Here is a 23888-nt window from a genome sequence, read left to right on the forward strand (position 1 = left end):
GGTATTTCATTTTTTTCATTTGGTTATTTAAATTAAATTAAGAGTTCAAGTTTCCTCTCATGCAAACCAAGTTAGCCATGAATTAAGGAGTCATGGCCGAGTGCAATATAGAGTTTTTTCTTTAAACTTTTTAAATAAATTAAATAGTGACCTAAAATGTTTTATATAAGGGGGGTACCTTTTTTGCTTATATTTTAAGCTTTCTTTTTGCATTTTTCTTTTTTACCTTTTGTTTTTCATTTTTCTCAAGTCGCTGGAATGTGGCCCCAACCCTCAACGTCTTCTAGCGTTCTCCTAGAAATATCCAACCGTCATTGTTTGAATTCAGATACAGGCAGAGAGAGAGAGAGAGAGAGAGAGAGAGAGAGAGAGAGAGAGAGAGAGAGAGAGAGAGAGAGAGAGAGAGAGAGAGAAGGTCGAACACGGGTGACCGTACCACGAAGGTGTCTATGACGTAGGTCATCGGCATCGATATCCACGGCCATGCAGGCGTGACTCCAGGCTGCTCGCGCCCTGCAGAGCGCATAAGCTACCTACCCATCCATGTATATCAATCCCCGTCGTCGTGTTTGCGCTCCAAAATCCAACACCACTACGAGTCAATTTTTTTCTCCACCTATTTGTCTCAAAATTACCATTCACAAAGAGGTCCCAGTGCAAGAGACTAGCCCAAATTTCAGATTAGCGACCGAGGGGCCAACGATTATTTTTGTTCTGCCCATGTTATTTTTTGCTCGAGCAGAGCCCAATTTCCGGTTGCTCCGAAATGGAGGATTCCCCATTTTCTTGGCCAATTTTCCATGTTTCTAATCAAAGATGAAGTAGCCTTTCTTTTTTTTGAAGTAGCTTGTGTTCCATAATTTTTTTGAAGTAGCCGCCTTGTTCCCGAGCACCGCAACTCTGTTTTTGTTTAACTAAAGAACTGAGCGAATTGATTTTGTAAGAGGAGCTTACGGAGCACATTCTCCTCAATTGACTGAAGTTTATCTGGGGTATGTCGACAGCACGCACGTGCAGAGTGTGTGAGCTAGACATGTCCGTGGGATTTCACTAACTGAACCCAACTCTAACCAAAGTGACACACACAGAGCAAGCTGACTTGTGCATGCAACAAATTGAATGAGAATCCTTTTGACAAAAATAAGAAGAAACGAAGAAGAAGCAAGGGAACAAAATGATTTTCTTGTGGTTTACCTTCAGATGTGCTTTTTCGTTATCTTTGTTCTGGGGTGTAGTTTTTATTTTCTCTTGACAAAATAGACGAACAAGCAAACAGTGTAAACAAGAAAATGAACAGACAAACAAAAAAAAGCCCAGAACTCAAGCCCATAACAGGGGAATTAGAACCTACTAAGGAGGGAGACAAAACAGGCCAAATCTGCTATAGGTGACGTCAGTCGACTTAGACTTCGCGAAGTCTCAGTCGACTGAGTCCTAGACACACCCACTTTTTATTTGTTGACTTTCTTTCTTTGTTTTTTCCTTATTGTTCTGTTTCTATTCTTGGTTTTCTTCATTTTTCTTTGTTTCCTTCCGAACTTCATTCTTTTGCTTTGTTATTTTTTGATTTTTACTTTATTTTTTTATTTTAATTGGTTTTCTTATCTTTCCTGTGCTTTTTGTCAATTTTCATCGGCTTCTTTTTTGTTCACCACATGTTTTTTTTTCTGTACAGATTCAACATTTTTTGTATACAACTGGAACATTTTTCATATAACTTTTTACATTTTCTCAATACATGGTTACATTTTCTTTGTTTCTTTCAGGGTTTTCCTCGATTTTCCTTTTCATACTCATTCCCTTTTTTCTTTGTTTTTTTCTTTCTTGATATCAAAAGTTTTCTTTTGTTTTTCTTTGTTTCTTTATCGATATTCATTGTTCTCCACTCTTTTGCACTTGTTCCTTTGGTTTTGTTTTTCATGTTATTTTTTATTTGGTTTCCTTTATTTCTTCATTTTCATTGGGTTTTTTTTCTTTGTTTCTTTTGTTTTTCATTCTACATATTTTGTATACATCAAGAACATTTCTCTAATACATGTTTAACATTTTAAAAATAGGTTTAACATATTTTGAATACACACTCATTTTTTTCTATATATTTTTTTATCATTTTTCAAATGCTTGATTGACATTTTTTAAATAGAAGATTAACATGTTTTTAATACATGGTCGACATTTTTTATATACAACTGAAACATTTATCTTGTATATGTTTTACATTTTCAAATATATAATTAACTGTTTCCAAAACACATGTTTTTGAACATTGTTCCTCGAATATTAGTTAAACATTTTTTTTCAAATAAGTGTTGAAACATTTTTTAAAAATCTATCAACATTTTTAAACATTGCACAATCATTTTTTCAAACTTAAGTAATTTTCTTAAAATGTGTGTAATTTAGAATTTTTTAAAATAGAAAAAAGTAGAAAAAAACTAATCAAGTGAACGAAGGAAAAACGATCAAGCGAACAGCTCCACTGAGCCGGCCGATTAGCACGTCATTTCTGGCAAGCGGAAGGTTTGTCTTGCTAGAAGCGAGACATAGCCGCACCTGTGTCTTCCCCGCCGAAAAGAAAAAGGCTCATGTAGAAGTCCAGTAGCCTGAATTGGGTTATGCATGATACCATACTTTTGACTAATCATAGCTTTTTTTGGCGAAAGAATGGTAATCAAATACAAAGATTTGGAGGACGTGTCAATCATTTACCACACTAAATCAAATTTTAAAAACGAACTATGCAAAATTTACGAAATAATAACTCACATATATCTGCATTTTTTCAGAAGATACATAACCGTATAAACACCGAAATTTATACATGTATAATTGGCAAAACAAACAGTAACATAAAGGTAGCTACAATAATAGGCAATTTATTTAATTTTTTGATGGAACTGATTTTTTGCCGTGGAATACAAAATAAACAAATGAAAGCACTAGCGTGATTACTTAACGACCAGACTGCAGATCGTTAACAACTTTCTTCTCGATGCTGAAATATTCAACACTAGTTATTGTCGAGCTGGCCATCGATGAGAACTCCCCAAGTAGGCATTCCGTCTCTTCAGGGTTCCGCTGCACCCATGAATGTTGCATCACCTTCCTCAGACTATCAAGCTTCTCCGCAACTTCCTTCATCGATGGCCTATTGTCACCACACATCTCTAAGCATCGCACCGCTAGCTCCGCGATCTCTTCAATAATCTCTGTGTTATCCCCATCCTTGATCTCAACATCCAAGATCTGGTCGAGCTTATTCTCCTTCATGGCATACATAAACATCATCGATAGGCTCTTCTCGTGGGCAGGGACATCCGGATTGAAATTAAATGGCAACTTGGCCGTGAGTAGCTCCAACAAAACAACCCCAAAGCTATACACGTCGCTTTTGTCCGTCAGCAGGTTGGTTTTTATGTACTCCGGGTCGAGGTACCCGCATGTACCATGTACAAGTGTGATGAATTGTGACTTATCAATTGGTGCCAGGATGGAGGCGCCAAAGTCAGACACTTTAGCTTGGTTGTCCGTGTCAAGAAGAATGTTGGAGGACTTGACATCCCCGTGGAGGATCGGCGTCGAAGTCGATGAGTGAAGGTAGGCGAGCGCGTCCGCGGACTCGTGGGCGATTCCCAAGCGAGTAGACAAGGGGATACACATGCCATGGTTACCGTGTATGAGCTGGAAGAGGGTGCCGTTTGGGACGAACTCGTATACCAGCATAGGGACTTTCACTTCGAGGCAACACCCGAGGAGCTTCACAATGTTTCTATGGTTGACCTGGGACAGGATTAACATCTCTTTTCCGAATTCTTTCTTCTGTTGCTCATCAACCGTCTTGCATCTCTTGACAGCTATTTCCACGTCGCCCTTAAGAAGCCCCTTGTACACTGTCCCATAGCCCCCTTGACCTAGTACTTGTTGTTCGCTGAACTTGTTTGTGGCTTGCTGCAGTTCTTCTTCCGTGAAGATCTTGAATGTAATACCTTGCTTTGACCTCATCTCATCAAATAATATCAGACCACCGTGCTGCCGAAAGTAGTCCCGCTTCATCTTGTGTAGCTTTCTTCTCTCTTGGATCATGCATGCACAGGCTATAGCAATCACAAAGACGACTAGTCCAACAGTTGCACCTGCATTATCCATCCACGTAGAGCTATAATGCATCTGTTCAATTTATGTAATTTCTTCGGGCAGTGACAACTTAAAGTACTTTGTTTGAGGAGAAAGAAAAGTACTGGTAGATGAGTTTGGTAGGCTAAGATAAAGTTTGCTAAACACTGGTTGTTGTTGAACAACACACTACCGGTGGACTATCATGGTATAAAGTTCGTAGGTGCCCTACAGATGTCCAATTAATCGTTCATATGCAACATGTGTATATTGTGCTCACAAAGAGGAGAACTCACCTACAACAGGCATCACCGAAAAACGGGATTGACAAGTGCCATCCGTCCAATCTTTCCCTCCATGACATGAGCAGGTGTAATGCCCTAACATGTTCTCGCAGATTCCAGAGCCGCAGATATTAGCATTTTCAAGGCACTCGTCAATATCTGGAACAAAACAATTGTTTTCAGTTCATGTTGCCAAGCGGCTCGTACAGGTGACTCGTAAATCAATTAAGGTACACGAGAGCTCATGTCAAATGTATACAAGGCAGCAAAAGGGAAGTCACCTTGACATCCGTTCGTGATGTATGGGTTGCCTTTGTACCCATTGGAGCAATTGCAGCGGTAACCTTGCTTCATGGTGGTGGAATCCACACACATACTGTTGCTGCTAACACATGCATATGAAGTCGTGTTCTTCTTAGCTTGCTCGCAATTCGACGCTTCTATTCGCCAGTTCAGCACAACAGGAACTCCACCTTTGTACGTCTCTTCCAACAGTCTGGATTTGACATAGGTGGTTTTGAAACTGAAGGCCGCCTTATCCACCAGTAACACGTAGCTGCAAGGACTGTCTTCTGTCCATGTTTCTAAGGTGGTGTCGTTGAAATAGCCATAATAATCCGGTACGCTTTTCGGGACATCGACTTGACAACAGCCGGCACCATCACATGTGTCATTCTGAGGGGAATTGTCATTCTGAGGGGAATAGTACGGAGTGCACTCGGACGAGCAACCTGTTACATACTGGACTAAGAAAGTGTATATGAGATGTCTTGAACCAAACTTACACTACCTTTTTTTCAGGAAAGGAATGCTGATTTCTAATAGAGTAAAATATACCCGCGGTCCTAAAAGTATTCGAGGTGTGTCAAGTAGCTTCTAAAAGTTTAAAAACGTTATATATGTGTGTAAGTTGTCCACAGCGGGTCGATCCTATCCGCGGCTGACTAGTCCACGTATCCTGTTGACTCACGCCACATAGGCAATATTTTGCCAAGACCCTCGTGGTAGACTTTTTCATCTCACTTGTGGCTTGTCTCCTTTTCTCCCCGTCATGTGTGTTGAGATTCGTCACCATGCATGCGGCATACTCCCTACATTCCTAAATATAAGTCTTTGGAGTCAGTGACGGAGGCAGGGGTGCTGGCAGGGGCCAATGCCCCCCTATGTGCTCACAAATATACCTATATGTACTCCTAATCTTTCATTTGTCAGACAAAATTATATAGGTTTAGATGATTTGACCCCCTCTAATATTATATGATATGTTTTGGCCCTCTTTATATTCAGTTTCTGGCTCCGCCACTGTTTGGAGTGATTCCACTCTAGACCACATACAGAGCAAAATGAGTGAATTTATACTTAAAATATATTTATATACATCCGTATGTTGTTCATAGTGAAATATCTATAAAGACTTATATTTAAGAACGGAGGGAGTACATGTTTGTTAGGACCACGACATCATTTTTTTTAGAAAAAGGAGGATGACCCCCGGCCTCTACATTTGGGCGATGCATGCGGCCACTTTATTAATTATTATCACAAAACCTTACAAAGCCATACAACAGCAAGACTAAAGCCACCGTCTAAGCAACAACTGTCGCTACACCTATCCAATTGATGAAGGGACGCAGATAGTCTGGGCCTAATACCAAACAGACATCGCAGCCAAACCTAAACATCTAAGACCTGAGGTCCCAACCAGGACGCCTGCCGGGTATGGGGCACCTACCAGTCCGGCGCACTCCTCAACCAGGACGCCTGCCGGGTATGAGGCCGCCGCAGGCACCTGCCACAAATCCATCTTCAGAGCTGTACTGTTGCATGTACCGTGCCAGGTCTCTCTGCCATCGACGCCACCACGACGCTCGACAGCGCCGTCCTCCTGCGTGAGTCCATCCTCTCACAGCGAACTCCGAATCTGCACTGCGCCACGCCGTCAAGACCCGTCGCCATCAGTGTGTAGGATGAAGCACCGCTCCACCAAAGAATCCGTCCTCTGGTCCCTCGATCACGTGTGTACCTCCAAAAATGACGCCCCCAAGGGAGGAACGACACCAGAGCGCCGCCGTCATCCGATCACCCGATCTAGGGTTTCCCCCGGAGGTAGCAGAGAGTGGCCTTGAACTTCTCCACGGCGATGCCTTTAAGAAGGGAACGACGCAGATAGCGCCGCCACCGCCGGCCTTAGCAGAAGCCGAAGGCAAGTTTTCACCCAGATCAGTTCGAAAGAATCCAACTCTCGTGCACGGGCCGCCGTCACCACCAGCACCACCAGGCAGACCCTGGAGTACCGGCAGATCAGCGAGCCACCGGCACCACCGCATCCAGATCGCCGGCCATGCCGGGCCGCCGCCATCCCCCGCGCCGTCCGGGTCAGAGACGAAGCTGCCGACCGCGCACAGGGACCGCCACCGCCTGCACACGCCGGAGCACCGCCGAGATCCCAGCGCCCGCCACCGCTTGTCGACGCCAACCGCCGCCCGAGCACTAGCGCCACCGTGGAGCCATCAGATCGGGGAGGGAGACGTCGCGCGCCGACCACCCTCGCGGACCCCGCCGCACGCCCGAGCGCCGGCGCCACCGCGGCGCCATCAGATCAGGAGGAGGAGGAGCCCGCGCCTCGCCGCCCCACGCAGACCACGCCGCCGCCATCACCGCAGCGCCACCAACAGGGAGCCCCGCAGATCCGCCGGCGACCCGACCTGCCGTCGAGCCGAGCGCCGCCGCGAGGGCCGGCCGTCCCGCGCCGCCCAGGAGCCTCGCGAGGAGGGAAGGAGCCCCGCCGCCGCCGCCGCACGCGCGGGCTTTGCCCGGCGGCGTCCCCTGGCGGCGGCGAGGGAGAAGGAAGGCGAAGGAAGGGAGCGGCGGCGGCGATCTAGGGTTCCGTTCGGGCCGCTCGCGGGAGCGGCACGGGGGACGTCTCTAGTAGTTTCTGAATCTCCTGATGCCTTAAAATTCACGTCGAACAACATGGTCGGTTTCATGGAGTAAGTGCTACGCGGCGGAGTGCTTGCAAAATCTCACGTCGAACAACAACAGCCCACGGCACGCCGTGGTGTCTGAGGGCGCTCTACCTAGCCTGCTCCTACGTTGATGGCTCGTTGCCGCGGGCGCGCTCCGCAACCTCGTGTCCACCGTCACACCAAACAGTCTCATGTCGCTCAACGTGCTCCTGTGGGCTGTGGCTGGTGCACGTGCTCCAGGATGGCTGTGTTGGCGCGCAACGACCATCTACAGGACCTCTAGCTCCCTGGAGCTGAAGCGCCAGGTGGGCAACCATAGGTGCATGCCAGTGATGGTGTGGCGGCCAAGTCGAACGACGCAAGAGGGGTCGACCCCAGGCGACGGACCTGCTTCTCGGTGCCCTCTCCCTACTCACTCCTTTAGCGGTTGCTGGTCGAGGAGCAGGAGGCAGCACGCGGGTGAAGAAGAAAAGAAGGACCACAAGTGAGAAAGAAAAGCCAACTTGGGGGTTCTGATAAAATATTGCATATGTGACGTGAGTCAACGGGCCAAATGGCCTGGTCAGACGCAGATAGGACCCACGATGAACGACTTACAAACATAAAGGATCTACATTTGCGTTTTCAAACTTTTGAGACCTACTTGACTCGTTTGAAATATTTTTAGGACCACTAGTGTATTTTACTCTTTCTAATAATTCTATAATGTGCAAAGCAAGTGTTGCATGTTAATTCATAATATTTAAAGTAAAGTGTCCTTCAAAACCAAAATACGTCAAGATAAGCTTTTCTAATAACTAGATGATACCTTATGCATTGTTGCGGGACCTAGTTGCAAATATTGTAGGGAACACGAATATTATGGTTAATAATATAATAATTAAAACTGAAAATATTTTTTATTTGATTTGATTTTACTATAGCTAAAAAATTACAGAATGAAAAAATATATCGTCTTATACCATGCATGTTTGCTTTTTCTTTAGTTGAGTTGCATGGTTGCTTGTTCTGGTGGTTCTTTTTCATACATACTTGCATAACATATTTGTACGTTAAAAGAAATATGTTAGCACACAGGACATACACAATGAGGGAAAAACATTCGTTGTCAGTCTGGCCCCAGCTGCCCGATCCATCCGACCTAGAAGTGCCTAGCCATTAGACCAGTTGACGCAAAATGCTCGTTTAGCACCATTGCACGGCACGCGGTGAACGCGTCGGAAGAACAATTTGCTTCGTTTCTCCTCACCACAACATCGTCCACGGCCGGCGTCCCTGGCAGCACCAGTGACCTTCCCCGTGGCACAGCAACACCGGTCACAGCACGCCGGCACCAGCGACCATCCCCGCAGATAGCATCGTCGCATTACAAGTGACCTCCCACAACACTGTGTGACCTTTGCAGCGTCGACATCACATCATTGGCGACTGCTCCTACCGTCGCTAGCACCAGCGCCTCTATTGCATGCTGCAATGCAAGATCACTACTGTCGCATGTTGCAATTCAACATAGCTGCCACATATTGGAAATCAACATCGTTGTCGGTGCTGCGTTGACGTTTGGTCCTGCGTTGACATTTGATCCAGTCGTTGCTCATAACATCTCCACTACCGCACGTTGCAATGCAACATCGTCAGTGTTGCACCAACGTAGCGTTGTCTCTATTGTAATGTTGCAATATAACATCATTACCATTGCATGACGATGTCCCTATGGCGGAGCCCCAAAGGGGGCGGCGCCCATCGCTATTGATGTTGCATCGACAATCGCTCTTGATGTGGCTCGCAGCATCACCGTTGCTGCATGTTGTAAATGCAACACCAATGTTGCTGCATGCAGATGTTCCAGAAGCAGCGTGGTGATGTTGCTGCATCATAGGCTGCATTAGCCACAACGAGGAATGGCATCCCAGCGAGGTTGTTCGGCATGAGGGCATCTCTAGCCGATCCTCTAAAAATAGAGGAGTAAACCGTCGAGTAAACCTTAATAGAGTAAATTTACTTCACTAAGTTTTGGTTAGCCGATCTTCTAAATTTAGCGGAGTGAAATTTTATTTGGCTCATACTTTTCGTCGAACACTTATTATGCGCCTGCTCGGTGAGCGGCGACGATGGTGACCACGCCAGCAACACACGAGAGCACATCTAACATGCCTGTGGGTCACATGCGTCGTCGCCCGCGTAACGGAAGCAGATACAGAGTCACCGGATAGCATGCGGTAGCTGGAGTCAGAGGTGATGACCTGGGGCGGAGCTCCTCGAGCACGCAACATACCTTGGTCATGGCACCTTCTCGCTCATCCCCAGCACCTTCTCACTCACCACCGACACGCGCAGCTCTAGGATCTCCACGGCCGGTGATGTCACTGCCGCCGCCATGGCGATGAACAAGTTGTTCCATGGACGAAACTGACAAGGCGCGCTTCACCTTCTTCCTCTGTTCCGAGTAGACCTGCTCCACGGAGAGGACGCCATCGTAGTCATCCTCAACGCCGGCGGCTCTGTACAAGGCGCCAACCGACATCTTTGACGGCCACAAGCTCATCTACTACGCCTCCGTCGTCTCCACCGGCGTTGTTGACTTGCTCGCTGCGATGACATGGATGTCTGGCGCCTCGCCCAGCAGCGACCACGCCCATGGTGTCCATTCACGCCGTTGCATTCTCTAAGCTACCAAGCACCTAACTTGATTGATCTACATGAACTAGCGGCACTTGCGTATCTCGCCGGGAACTCATATACATGAAGCTAGCTTGGGGCTTTGGTCGATTCGATCCATATTTGCGACGAGATCAACGGTGTGGAGGAGTAAAAATTTTACCCCTCTAATGGTTTAAATGTTCGGCTAGGTACAAGTTAGAGAAGTAAATCAGAAATTTTTCTTCTCTATAGCTTTTTAGGGGATCGGTTTGAGACTGACAACCTATGAGTAATGCTAGACATATAAAGAGTTACGAGGATTTACAGGCTAGTGAGTTTTGATTCGAAATTAAGGGGGTAGAGGGGCCCACCCTCGTGAAAATCAGGGAGAGAGGTTAGTTAGAAAGAAAAAAAAATTCTAGTCAGCGTGTAACTCTTTGTATGTTTAGCATCATTGGACAACCTATCTAGGTTGGTGCGCTCACTAACATCGGGGGAATTGGGTTGAAGGGTCGTCGAGCTCCATGCGATCGACGCAAAGGAGTTAGAGCATGAAAATGGAGGCGGAAGCCCGCCAGATTGATGGCATCATGTCGGTGCTAGGGTTGCGCGCCTCGAGTACCTAGCAACTAGCATGAGGCGAGCCCCACAGGCCGGGGCCAAAGAATGTGTTCTAGATGTCCATGGAGATTGAATGGTTGTCTCCAAACCAAAACTGAACGAAACAAGAGCACGGACTCGATACCCATGGAGAAGAATACTACTAGATGTGTACCAGTAGTTCTACTCGGCGGGTTAGAAAAGATCTCCATCAGCTCACACGATGATGATTAGCATATCGTCCAATCTAGTGTCGCCGCTGGACTGGAGCAAATGGTACACGACACCGGAATTGATGGGGAGCGGCCTGGTGCGCGCAGTCACCGAGCCTCGGACCACAGACTAGATGTGTAGCTAGGACTTCTGTTCGACAAGCAATGAGTTGTACCAGATGAGGTGGACAATTATGTCAAGTGACGGCCACGAGCCTGTTGGAATTAACCACGAGTCCTTGTCCGGCTTGGACAGGAACAAGTCACGTATAGGACTAGGATTAGAAGTGGGAAACCGATTAGGTTAGCTCTACTAGTTCTAGCTACTATATATACTTATGTATCCCCTGTACTTGGTAACTCAGATCAATAGAGAAAACAATCGCGGGAGCGACACGCTCCCGTAGCCATCATACCCTCGTGTTCCTGCGTACGTACGTGTGTCTCGGCGAGTTAGCGCCTCGATCAATCGATCCAGTGGCTGGTTGTATTGTACGTGCATGTGCATGTACTAGTACGTCAACTATCCATCCACCTCCCTCCCTGCCTACTTAGACCAGTTGTGTACGTGTGTGTGCCACCGTATACTAAGGCGTCTGTAGTCTACACGCGCGTTGCTGTGGCCAAAAGGACCGGCCAGGAACCTCGTTGAGAAAGTACTTCGACGGGCAGCATCGACGTACGGGATCTGTGCCAACAGAGCCCACGATCACCACACCATGGCAAGCAATGCCCCGGGGACAAGGAGCAAGAGGGAAACACCTTCTCAATTGCGAGCTACAGGGGAGCGCAGATAGCAGCGTAGAGCATATCTCTAAGTCACGGTCACCTCGCGCACGGCTCTAACGGGACAGAGGCGAGCACCGACGGAGAATGGCTAGGCATGGTAGCCCATAGCCAGCTGGGGAAAAGGGGATGGGTTTTCTGGTGAAGCCAAAGGGTATGGGCAGGCATGTTTTCTTCGATCTGGCGGCTGGAGTGGGCGCCGCGGGGGGCTTCCTTCGATCTGGTGGCGGTGCTCGGAGGCCGGCACATCGTTGCTTGGTTGGGCGCGCATGCAGGTGGTGGAGCAGGGTGGCGCAACGCACTGGTCGATCGCGGTGCGTCGCGGTAGTGTGAGCTGCCTGCTTGCGGCGCCATGCATCTCGTCATGGCGGGTTCGGGCCGGGCCAGCCCCAAGTTGGTCGGGTGTGAGGGAGGCGACTGGAGCAAGGCAGGGGGGCATGGTGGAGCGGCGAGTCTGACGGGGTGTGGCAGCGGTGCGGTGGCGCGCTTATGATGGAGGCGGTGCTGAATGGAGGCGACGGCATGAGCCCACAGTCAGGCGGGTGACGACGCTGAGATGGCTTGGCCAGATTGGAGTTCTAGCGAGCAGTGAGCGGCCGGTCACCCCTGTACGGTGTGGCGAGCCGCGATGCCTCCTGGTGGTGCTGGTATGGGAGTTCTTTGTGGTGAGGCAGGTCTGGTCGTCACAAGGCCGTCCCTTGGAGTGGGCGACGACTGTCGCGGGTGGTCCTTGCCATTGCTGGAGGAGTGGGGTGGATGCGGTTCTCCGTCTAGATTGGGAGTTGGTGGTGTGGCCAAGCTTTCCCCCTTGCCGTGTATGCAGCCGGTCGCCTGCCCTCGGCTTTGTGGCTACGTAGACAAGGTGATGCGGTGGGGCGGTGTGTGGATACTTGGACGGTATCGCCAAGTCCCTGTAGGTGCGGAGATGGGCGATGCGCGGATGCAAATATTGCTTGGCTTTCGCCGGGCCGGTGGCGGTTGCATTTGTGGTTGTCTTTCCCCTTCTTGGAGGCGTCATTAAGATCATCTACAGTCAGACATAGAAAATATGATTCCTTAAACGCCCGTGGACACGTCCGGTCAGTGACCGGGCGTGTCTGTTTTGAGCCCCTATTTATCCATCCGCGAAGCCACACTCCTCATTTTTCTTCTTTTATGTCCGGTCAGTTGCACGTGATTGGTGAAGATGAAGAGAGAGAAATAAAAGAATGAATAAAGAAAGAGAAAAGGTGGTCCGAAATGGGGTCACGTCCTACGTGGCGGAATCCCCGGGCGCGTCCGCGAGCCCTCATATCGTCCACATATTTGAGATGGATATGAGGGTTCGTGGACAACCCGGGCGTGTAGGGATGATATGAGGGGTCCGTTGGGTCGTTTTCTTTCTCTCTTCTGTCTGGTCACTGGCCGGGCGCGTCCGCGGGCGTATGAGGGATGATTTGAGGCGTGCGGTTGTAGATGCTCTAAGGCATGTTCATCATTTCCCTTGCTCTTTTGGAGTTGGTGATTGTCTCCAGGCGAAAGCCTCGATTTGGAGTTGGATCGGCACAATGACAGCGTCCTAGACGTCGTTCCTCCGTTGGCAGCTTGGTGTGTTTGGAGGCATGGATGCTTCCTTGTTGTTCTTTTCCGGTGCTCGCTGCGGTCCTTTTTGATCCTCGGCGGCGCTATGTTTGCCCATCACCGATGTGTCTAAGATGGTGCCTTCCTCGGATCAGATCGAGTCCTGCCATCCACTTGCCTCTTCCTCTTAGGCATTCAGAATGGGTGGTGCGTCGACAAGAGAAGCTCCGCGGAAGTTTGGCCTTTGGAGGTGTCTGGTGTCGGTCATGACATGGTGATGTGTTTCAACTTAGGATAGGTGCTTTTGTTTGTAACTTGCTTTGTCGTGGTGGCCGTCTTTGGTCTTATCAGGGTGTGGAGTGTGCTACGCTCGTTGTTCGCACCAAGTGTTAGCTTTTTTGTAATTAATATTATGTCTTTTATAAAGCTATGATACATCTTGGCGTATTCTAGAAAAAAAATTAATGGAATCAAAAACTAGTTTTTGAAACAATTTCACCTGGATCAAAATTTTAATTTTTTTTTGTGACTGACCTGGATCAATTCGGTGTAAAAAAATCTGTGTATTGTTAGCATGTTATTTGCTTGGTTGTCAGTAATACTAGGCGATACCCCACGCTTTGCCGCGGTATTAGAGATTTGATTTTTTTTGTATACAATATAGACTCTCCCTTAAGAATTAGGTGGTGTTTGGTTCTCTAGTCCTAAGACTTTTTCTAATCCTTAGGACTTTTTAAAAAAGACTCTTAAGGAGGTGCTTCTAAGAACTTTTAGCAAAAAGTCCCAAAAAAGTCCAACCCTGTTTGGTTTGCTAGGGACTTTTTCTAGTCCCAACACAAAAAAGTCCCTGAAACCAAACACCCTCTTAAACTATGTCATGTAGAAAAAAAAGTTGAACATGTCATGAATGAAATTTGGTGCCATTAAAGGTCCACTATGCATGTTGCATGATAGAGAGGCTCTTATGTTCATATCAGATGGACGTTAGCTGACCAAGCTAGCAAATTCAATGGCTAAAACAATTTGAATGATGTGAAAGCGCGCGTGTGCAGAAAAAATAGCAATTAATGACTTATTGTGGGGTTTGTCTATATAAGATATGTAGATGGAGTATGTATTGAACTAAAAATTGTTGTTCCGGGCAGGTTTTTACCGCCTGGAAGTTAATAGAATCAAAACCTAATATTCAAAACAATTTCACCTCGATCAATTCGAAAAGAAAAAAAAAACAGTATAATAAAAGAAGCAGAAATACTTACACGAGAGCTGCTTGTATAAGCTGTAGCATTGCACCCGACGACGGTAATTATGTTATCGTCCGATATCCAGAAAGGTGTATCCGTGAAGTCCAGGTATCCATATTGGTAAGTCACACCAGTGGCTGCGGCATTGTACTGCGACGAGATCGTCTTGGCGTTCATCCAGGCCTTGCCGTCAGGCAAAGAGATATTAGTCACCTCGATCATACCACCCGACCATGGAGCACTTACAAAAGGCTTCTCGACGCCACCAATGGTCGTGCAGTTGATATTAAAGCCGCTGAAGCCAGTGCCGCTGGTATCAAAACCGGGGTTGAACTTGAACGCGCACTCCTCGCCGATGCCGAACGGGAACGGAATGTCGACGTCGCCGCACTTCGTCCGGCAGCCGGGACGCTGGCCCGCCGGTACATCTGCCGTGGCCATCACCCAAATCGCCGAAAGGCAGATAAGAGCATGGCAAGAAAGAAGAACACGAGAATACCCCAGCTTTATCATTGCGGTGAACGGGTTGGCGTGGGTGTGTGCTGCTGAGCTCCGACCTGACGATAGTGCCACTGTGCGCTATAAATAGATGCTAGCTAATAGTTCTCGTGAATGGCCAACTGGAGGTTGACTACTACTTGACTTGTAGTTATTAGATTTAAATAATAGGGCACTCTCTCCATCCGGGTTTATTACACTCTCATATTTTGAGCCAAAATTTGTATATTTATACGTAATACTACATCTGTCCTAATTTACTAGCCTCCTCGTATTTTAGATTATATTTGATCATGATTTTAACTAATTACAAAAATAATATCATTTGAGATTACATTTGAATACAAATCTAACAATTAATTTTTTATGACATGCATTAATACTTTGCAAACGCGTAGTCGCCAGTGGCCGGATGCATCAAATCCGGCGGCGGCGGCAGCTGCAGATATCTCGATTTGCGCCGTGGATGGGGCGAGAGAGGCTCAAATCCAGGGGTTAAGGACCGTGGCGGAGCCTAGGGAACGTCCGCCATGGCGGGCAGTGGCAGGCGTGGGGTGGGCGGGGTGAGGGCGCCAGCATAGATGTGGCGTGAGAGTGGGATGGGGGAGGCCGCGGAGGGGAGGAAATTTTTTCTCCAAGCCCGAGCGATGAAGGATTATAAGAAGGTGGAGCACGACTAAGGATAATTTATTCTCCACTAACATTGGTTGGGGATCGGCTATGCATTGATTAGAGCAGTAAAAGTGAATTTTTACTTATCTAACTGATTATAGGAGATCAGTTAGAGTTGTCCTTATGAGTATCTTAGTAATTCAGCCGCAGCTTCAATTTTTTTTTCAAAAAATAGTAACTCAGCTGTCCGTCGCGATCCTGAAGTCGTGAAGACCTGATGCGTTGCTTCGGTCATTACTTCTAAGATAAGATCCCTTGTCGCTTTTCTCCATGGAGAAGATTATTTCTGAGAAATTTCCAACCTACGAGAACAATCCGATGAAAGGGACCGCCCCGACATGCACGTCCAATCCAGTGAAGTGGGGCGACCTTGACTCAACGCGTCCGTCCATGGTCGCAACGAAAATACATTTTTTTGTTAGAAAAATACAGAGAATATCTAACGACACTACGTGCGGCGGTGCTTCCGGCTCGCATGAGACATCATCCCAGGTCTCTGCGAGTACTGAACACAGGAGTACTGTGTGGACAGGACGTGTTACGGAGAACCCACGGCAGTGCGAATCGGTCCATCCCGCCGGTTTTCTCCCGGCGAGCTGCAATCACGGCGGACCAGACGAGTAGAAACCTCGTTCTCAGTCGTAGTAGTACAGCGAGAGCTTCTCAGAAGACGTACGTACTGCCTGTCTCACAGCGACACTCCGGTCATGAGTGGCTCCGCGCATCTTGGAACAGAGTAGCTGATTCAGAGAGCACCAGGATTCCAGATGTCTCTGGACTGGCTAGGGATATCATCAGGCCAACACATCAAACGTTTGAACCTGACGCTAGGCCGTGTCGACTTTTCGACACGATGCGGCCGTACTACTGCATCGCCCCGGCCATCTCGGGCGTCGCTGAGTGAGAGACCGAGAGTGATCGAGTACCTAATTTTTCTAGAGGATTGGGCCCTTGCCATGCTTCTCGCAGAAGTATCGATGGAAGACGCAGTAGGGATCGAGTCGGATCTGCTTGTTGCCGGAGCTGTCCTCCTTCTCCTCCAGTGGCAATCCGGCCATGTCACGGACCGCCTGATTATGCTCTCGGATTAGGGCGCGTGTGTTCCTCCACTGCCGTTTCTTCACAATGTGGGCGCAAATCGCTTCCTCCTCTGCGGCCGCCCACGCCGCCGCATCAGCCGCCTCCACCGCCGCCATTTCCACCGTGATACGGGCCTCGGCGGCCCTTATCTTCTCCTTCCCATGGCGGGCCACCCGTTTTCGGTGGGACTCATAGTCTGCCCGGCCGGTGATGTGGACGGAGAGATTTTCCGGCTGCCGGGACCGCGATGATCCAGCCCAAGAGGACTCGAGTGCCCATTGAGCCAACGCCATGGAGTCGCGCCGGACAGATCCGTCCGTCGGCCGACCGTTGTCCTCCCAGGAGCGGCGGAGTGCAATGTGGACCGCCATTGCCTCCTCCAACCTGCATGGGATGACACCTCAGTCGACGTTTCCGGACTGGTCGAGTCAGATCCGATGCCCGCCATGCCGAAGACGGTTTGAAATCGCTGGAGGTCAGCTCGGGTGGCGGAGGGAGGGAAGGGGAGACGGTTGTGAAGTGATTAGGGTTTGGTCCGGCGAGCGGATAAGAACGAATATATGTGGGATTGGGTGGGCCAGCGTGGGCCGGGTTCGACGTGACGGACATGCCCAGGCGCCCTCGTATCTGCCCCATATTTGGGCTGGATATAAGGGGTGCCGGTTAGCCCGGGCGTTTAAGGCTCGTTTGAGGAGTTTGTCTGAATCGAAAAATCATGATTGGGTGGCCCGCTCAGGCGTATGAGGCAGGTTTGAGACGCCTGCTTTGACAATTTAGTCCTAAGCAAAACACAATGCGACAGGTGGCGGCCAAGTGGCGAGACCGATCGTCGTATGCACTTTTGCGCAAGCTCCCCTACCATTTTCCCTATTTGACCCATAGGAGAACTCAACTATATTAAATTTGTCTCCTCGCACACATTCCACTTCGTTGCCATCCATGTTCTGTCCCGTCGGGGCCGACAGGAGCTCAGCGGTGATCGCCTACTGATGACATCAACCACCACGACATCGTCGCCGGAGTTAATCGGTGGTGTGAAGGCGCCTCCTCCGCTCATCTCGTCTGCCCATTCGGCATCTTCCCTTCGGAGTACTCTGAGTCGTCTTCCTCACTCTTCTCACCTCTGCTCCGTTCGTCACGTGCCAGTTCCGCCGTCGACAACGCCGCTAATCGGTGTGATTCGAGCTTGATTCACTGCCGTCTAGTGTTGTTGCTTGCTTAGGGTTCTTGCAGAGCTGTAGAGCTAGGGTCTTGCACGCATATTGGGCGGGCTCATTAGCTTAGGTCGCTTGCTCGCTTCACTAGCTTCAGCTCGCTCGCTCGGTGTCGTACTGGTTTGCCTGATTTTTCTTTCATTTTTCAAAAAAATATATATTTCTTTTTCTTTCCGTTTCTTCTATTTCTTTAGTGGTTTCTTCGGTTTTTTGTTTTTTTGTTTTTGCTGGTTTTCTTGGTTTCTTTCATGGTTTTTACTGATTTTCTCCTTTTATTTTTTTATTTCGTTCCTTTTTGGTTTTCACTGGTCTTTTATTTGTTGTCTTTCTTTCTTTGTTTTTCCTCATTGTTCTATTTGTTTTCTTGATTTTCTTTTTTCTTTGTTCCTTCTCATATTCATTCTTTCGCATTGTTATCTTTTGAATTTTATTTCCTTTTTGGTTTTAATTGGTTTTCTTCTCTTTCCTGTGCTTTTTGTCAATTTTCATCTGTTTCTTTTTTGTTCAACACATGTTTCTTTTCTGTACAGATTCAGAATTTTCGCTATATAATAGGCACTTTTTCATATACACTTTTAACAGCTTCTCACTGCATGGTTACATTTTCTTTGTTTCTTTCAGGGTTTTCCTCGATTTCCTTTTCGTACACATTCCGTTTTTTCTTCGGGTTTTGTTTCTTTCATGATTTTTCAATGGTTTCTTTTGTTTTCTTTGTTTCTTTTTGCGGTATTCATTTTTCTCCATTCTTTTGCACTTATTTTTTCTGTTTTGTTTTTCATGTTCCTTTTTTATTTGGTTTCCTTTGTTTCGTTTTTGGCTCTTTTGTTTATTTTGGTTTTTATTCTACATTTTTCATATATATCAAGAGGATTTCTTTAATACCCCCTCCGTCTCAAAATAAGTGTCTCAATTTTATACTAGCTCTAGTACAAATTTGTACTAAGCTCAAGACACTTATTTTGGTATGGAGGGAGTACATGTTTAATATTTTTCCAAATAAGTTTAACATTTCTTGAATACATGGTCAATTTTTTTCTATATACACTTTTAACATTTTTCAAATGGTTGATTAACATTTTTCAAATATAAGATTGACATTTTTTAATATATGGTCAATTTTTTCTATAGACATTATCATTTTCAATTGCTTGAGTAAAAGATTTCAAATAAAAGATTAATATTTTTCTGATACATGGTCAACATTTTTTCTATACACATTTAACATTTTTGCATTGGTTTTCTTTGGGTTATATTTTATTTTTGATTTTATTTGTTTTTCTCTTTTGGTTTTTACTGGTTTTTTTCGTATTCATGTGCTTTTTGTCAATTTTCATCAGTTTCTTTTTTTGTTCAACGCATGTTTTTTCCGTACACATTAAACATTTTTTGATACATCAGGAACATTTTCTATATAGAAATTTAACATTTTCCCTATTCATGGTTAAAATATTTGAAAACTTATAATTTTTTACGCCTATTCTTTTATTATATACGTTCTGATGTCTACTTTCTTCTCATACACCTTGTACATTTTTTGTATTCATATGAAACATTATTTTTATACATGTTCAGCATTTTTAAAATACCTGATTAACATTTTTTAAATGTGTGTTTTGATGTTTACAATTTCTATATACATCAAGTACATTTTTATACATGTTTGACATTTTTTTTAAACAATGATTAATTTTTTTAAATACATGCTTCGATGTCTGCTTTGTGCCATACACATTTGTACATTTTTCATATACAACTGAAACATTTACCTTGTATATGTTTTACATTTTCCATATATATGCTTAACTTTTTTCAAAACACATGTTTTTGAACAGTGTTGCTTTTTTTCGCGAAAGACTGGTAATATAATACAAAGATTTAGACAACGTATCAAGCATTTACCACACTAAATCAAATTTGAAAAGCGAACTGTGCAAAATTGATGAAATAATAACTCACATATATATGCATTTTTCCAGAAGATACATAACCATATAAACACCGAAATTTGTATATGTATAATTGGCAAAATGAACAGTAACATAAAGGTACCTATAACAATTGACTGTTTATTCTATTTTTGATGCTACTGATTTCTTGCTTTCGAATACAAAATAAACAAAGCAAAGCGATGGCGTGATTACTTAACGACCTGACTACAGACTATTAACAGCTTCTTTCTCGATGCTGAAATATTCAGCACTGGTTATTGTCGAGCTGACCACCGATGAGGGCTCCGCAAGTAGGCATTCCATCTCTTGAGGGTTCCGCTGCACCCATGGATGTTGCATCACCTTCCTCAGACTATCAAGCTTTTCAGCAACTTCCTTCATCGATGGCCTATTGTCACCACACATCTCTAAGCAACGCATCGCTAGCTCCGCAATCTCTTCAAGAATCTCTGTGTTATCCCCGTCCTTGAGCTCAACATCCAAGATTTGCTCGAGCTTATTCTCCTTCATGGCATACATAAACATCATCGCTAGGCTCTTTTCATGGACAAGGACATCCGGATTGAAATTAAAAGGTAACTTGCCCGTGAGTAGCTCCAAAAGAACAACCCCAAAGCTGTATACGTCACTCTTGTCTGTCAGCAGGTTGGTTTGCATGTACTCCGGGTCGAGATACCCGCAAGTACCATGTACAAGTGTGATGAATTGTGACTTATCAATTGGTGCCAGGATGGAGGCACCAAAGTCAGCTACTTTGGCTTTGTTGTCCCTATCAAGAAGAATATTGGAGGACTTGACATCACCATGGAGGATCGGTATTGAAGCCGATGAGTGAAGATAGGAGAGCGCATCGGCCGACTCGTGGGCGATCCCCAAGCGAGTAGCCAAGGAGATACGTAGGCCATGGTTACCGTGTATGAGCTGGAAGAGGGTGCCATTTGGGACGAACTCATATACTAGCATGGGGACTTCCACTTCGAGGCAACACCCAAGGAGCTTCACAATGTTTCTATGGTTGACTTCAGATAAGATTAGCATCTCTTTACCAAATTCTTTCTTTTGTTGCTCGTCGGCGGTCTTGCATCTCTTCACCGCTACTTCCACGTTGCCCTCAAGAATCCCCTTGTACACAGTCCCATAGCCCCCTTGACCCAGTACTTGTTGCTCACTAAACCTGTTCGTGGCTTCCTGTAGTTCTTCTTCCGTGAAAATTTTGAATGAAATACCTTGCTTTGACCTCATCTCATCAAATAATATCAGACCACCATGCTGCCGAAAGTAGTCTCGTTTCATCTTCTGTAGCTTTCTTCTCTCTTGGATCATGCATGCAGATGCTAAAGCAGTCACTAAGGCGACTAGTCCAACAGTTGTACCTGCATTATCCATGCACATAGAGTTATATTTATAATACATCTGTTCAATACTAATGTAATTTTGTTGAGCAGTGACAACTTAAAGTACTCTGTCGAGGAGAAAGAAAAATACTGGTTGATGAGTTTGGTAGGCCAAGATAAAGTTTGCCGAACACGGGTCGTTGTTACTTGTTCAACAACATAATAATAGTGGACTGGACTATAATAATAGTATAAAGTCTGTAAGTTTCCTACAGATGTCCGAATAATCATTCATAAGTATTCCCTCCGTTCCTAAATATAAGTCTTTGTAGAGATTCCACTATGAACTACATACGGAGCAAAATGAGTGAATCACCGCTCTAAAATACATCTACATACATCCGTATGTGGTTCATAGTGAAATCTCTACAAAGACTTATATTTAGGAACGGAGGGAGTAGTATGTATGTTATATATAGTGCTCACAAAGAGAATAACTCACCTACAACAGGCATCACTAGAAAACGGGATTGACAATTGCCATTAGTCTTCGGTTCAAAAAATTGCCATTAGTCCAATTTTTTCCACGTCGACATGAGCAGGTGTAATGCCCTGCCGTGTTCTCACACATTCCAGAGCCGCAGATAGTAGCATTTTGAAGGCACTCGTCAATATCTGCAACGAAACATTTTTTCCGGATCAACTTCCAAGGTGTGCATACACATGTGACTCATGAATCAAGGTACACGAGCGTTCATGTCAAATGTACAAGACATCAAAAGGGAAAGAACCTTGGCATCCGTTCTGGATATAAGGGTTGCCTTCGTATCCATCGGAGCACCTGCAGCGGTAACCTGGCTTGTCGCCGGTGGTGTTTACACACGCGCTGTGGTCGCTGACGCATGCATAGGAGCTCATGTTCTTCTGAGCTTCGTCGCAACTCAGCGGTCCTGCCCGCCAGTTCAGCACGAGTGGAACTGTCCCATTGTATACATCATAAAACACCGTGGATTCGACATAGCTAGTGCGGAAGTTGAAAGCCTCCTTTTCCATCAATACCATGTAGCTGCAACGGCTGTAATGCCATATTTCCGTGGTGTTGTAGCTTTGGTCGAAATTACCATTATAAAACCGTACGCCTGTCGGGACATCAACTTGGCAGCAGCCGGCGCCGGAGCATGTGCCATCCATCAAGGTGTCGTCGCACGTTGACTTGCAACCTATTAAATACTGCACCCAAAAAGTGTAGTAGTACATGAGAATATGTGACGTCTTGAACCAAACTATGTATGTTGGTAGAATCTAGGGGCATTTTCAAAAGCAACCCGCAAATTTTCTCTTGCATCCATTCGCGAATAGGAAGGTCCGGTCCGCTGACACAGATGCGGGAGGCCGCCATCCAACCGTAGCCGTATATATTCTCACAACAAGTCGAACCAACCGGACGAAATTCATTCAAATAAGTCCAGATTTCATATAAACATGATGAATTTCACGTAAACCAGACGAAAACGTTTACAATTTGGATATATTTTAATTAAAAAGGTAAAACTATGTGTACGTACGGTCGCGCGGAGCTCCACCACAACACATATACACTATGCTAGTCTACGGCCGGCCGCGACTTGTCTTCCCATGTCCGTCAGCCTGCTCACCGGACTGCCGGGATCCCTGGAGGTATATGTTTCAGCGCAAAGAGCGCCTTGCTTCCCTATCGCTCATCAGAGTGGAAGGGGGCGTCTCCGCTTCCGTGGAGCCCAGGCGGTGGGTCGAAGATGGTCTGCGCTGAAGAACCGGGCAAGACACCGGCTGTGTACGCAGGCTTCACCTTGGCGGTGGCTTTCCTGGGACCAACCGGCGGCGGCTTCCCGTGTTCTACTCCCCCTCGATGTTGGCGGCGGACGCGGACGCGCCGGCGGCCGACTCATCGATCTCCCCGCAGCCAGCTTCTTTCTCTGCCTGCATTTGCACAGGTACGCGTGCATCGATAGCGGACGACGTGGTCGAAGGAACTGGAGGCGCGGTACGACACGGCGTCGTCAACGACAGCGACGATGGCCATGCCGCTGTGCTCCCCGTCGTGCCGACCTGGAGCAACCCGCCAGTCCTCCGTGAGCTGGCTTGGAGCGACGAGTTGTTGAACCACGCGCCGGCTTGGGGCGGTGACATGCTTCGTCGGGCTAGGTGAGGGGGGTGGAGTAGCAGCGAGCTGCCTCGCTCGTATCCGGCGGGCCACCCACCCGGCTTTTATGCCGGAGAATTGATCTTCCTGCTCGTCGGATACCATCGAAAGGGTGGAGAAAGTGGTGGAATGAGGAGATGGGGAGCGGCGGACTTGGTGGTGCGATTCTTGCCCGGCGTTTGGCCTCATTTAAATAGAGGACGGACGAAAGGAGCTTGCCCGGTGTTGCATTTAATGTTGGCCCGCTCGTGAACAAAGGTGTGGCTTGAGTAGGTTCCTCGGCTTCCACACGGGTTTAATAGAGGCGTTTGAATGCGGCGAGGAGGCGTGTTCAGCCGGGTGTGCAGCAGGCGGCGCCCTTGGTTGGCACACCGCTTCAATGGCGGAGGCAGCGAGAGGCTGCGTCCGCCCTGAGACACCTTCATTGTGGAGCTGCGCGCTCTACAACGGCATGAAAGCGGGCAACTGGTGCCGGGCGGGAAGCGAGCGCGGAAGGGGGGGGGTTGTGGTGTGCCAGGACGGTCAGAAGCGGGCTCGCGATCTGTCCGGACCCC

At 46.9% G+C, this 23888-nt stretch overlaps 2 protein-coding genes across 2 annotated transcripts in view; both read right to left on the minus strand.

Annotated features, from left to right (window-relative positions):
• Nucleotides 1–2746: 2746 nt before the first annotated feature.
• Nucleotides 2747–14933, minus strand: LOC119297466 (putative wall-associated receptor kinase-like 16). The gene is made up of 4 exons (XM_037575249.1): nt 14421–14933; nt 4679–5138; nt 4410–4556; nt 2747–4133 (listed from the first exon to the last, which is right to left on the minus strand). The coding sequence occupies exons 1-4, from the start codon at nt 14916–14918 to the stop codon at nt 2953–2955; spliced, it is 2286 nt and encodes a 761-aa protein (XP_037431146.1). The 5' UTR covers nt 14919–14933; the 3' UTR covers nt 2747–2952.
• Nucleotides 14934–19870: 4937 nt separating this feature from the next.
• Nucleotides 19871–23888, minus strand: part of LOC119297467 (putative wall-associated receptor kinase-like 16) — a 14319-nt gene continuing 10301 nt past the window's right edge. Inside the window, exons 2-4 of the mRNA XM_037575250.1 lie at nt 21944–22382; nt 21674–21827; nt 19871–21193 (exon numbers count right to left, since the gene is read on the minus strand). Of these exons, the coding sequence (XP_037431147.1) occupies nt 20023–21193; nt 21674–21827; nt 21944–22382 (1764 nt within the window). The 3' untranslated portion in view covers nt 19871–20022. The remainder of the gene's footprint in view (nt 21194–21673; nt 21828–21943; nt 22383–23888) is intronic.

The sequence above is a fragment of the Triticum dicoccoides genome, chromosome 5A (assembly GCF_002162155.2).
Source record: "Triticum dicoccoides isolate Atlit2015 ecotype Zavitan chromosome 5A, WEW_v2.0, whole genome shotgun sequence".
Taxonomy (NCBI): Eukaryota; Viridiplantae; Streptophyta; class Magnoliopsida; order Poales; family Poaceae; genus Triticum; species Triticum dicoccoides.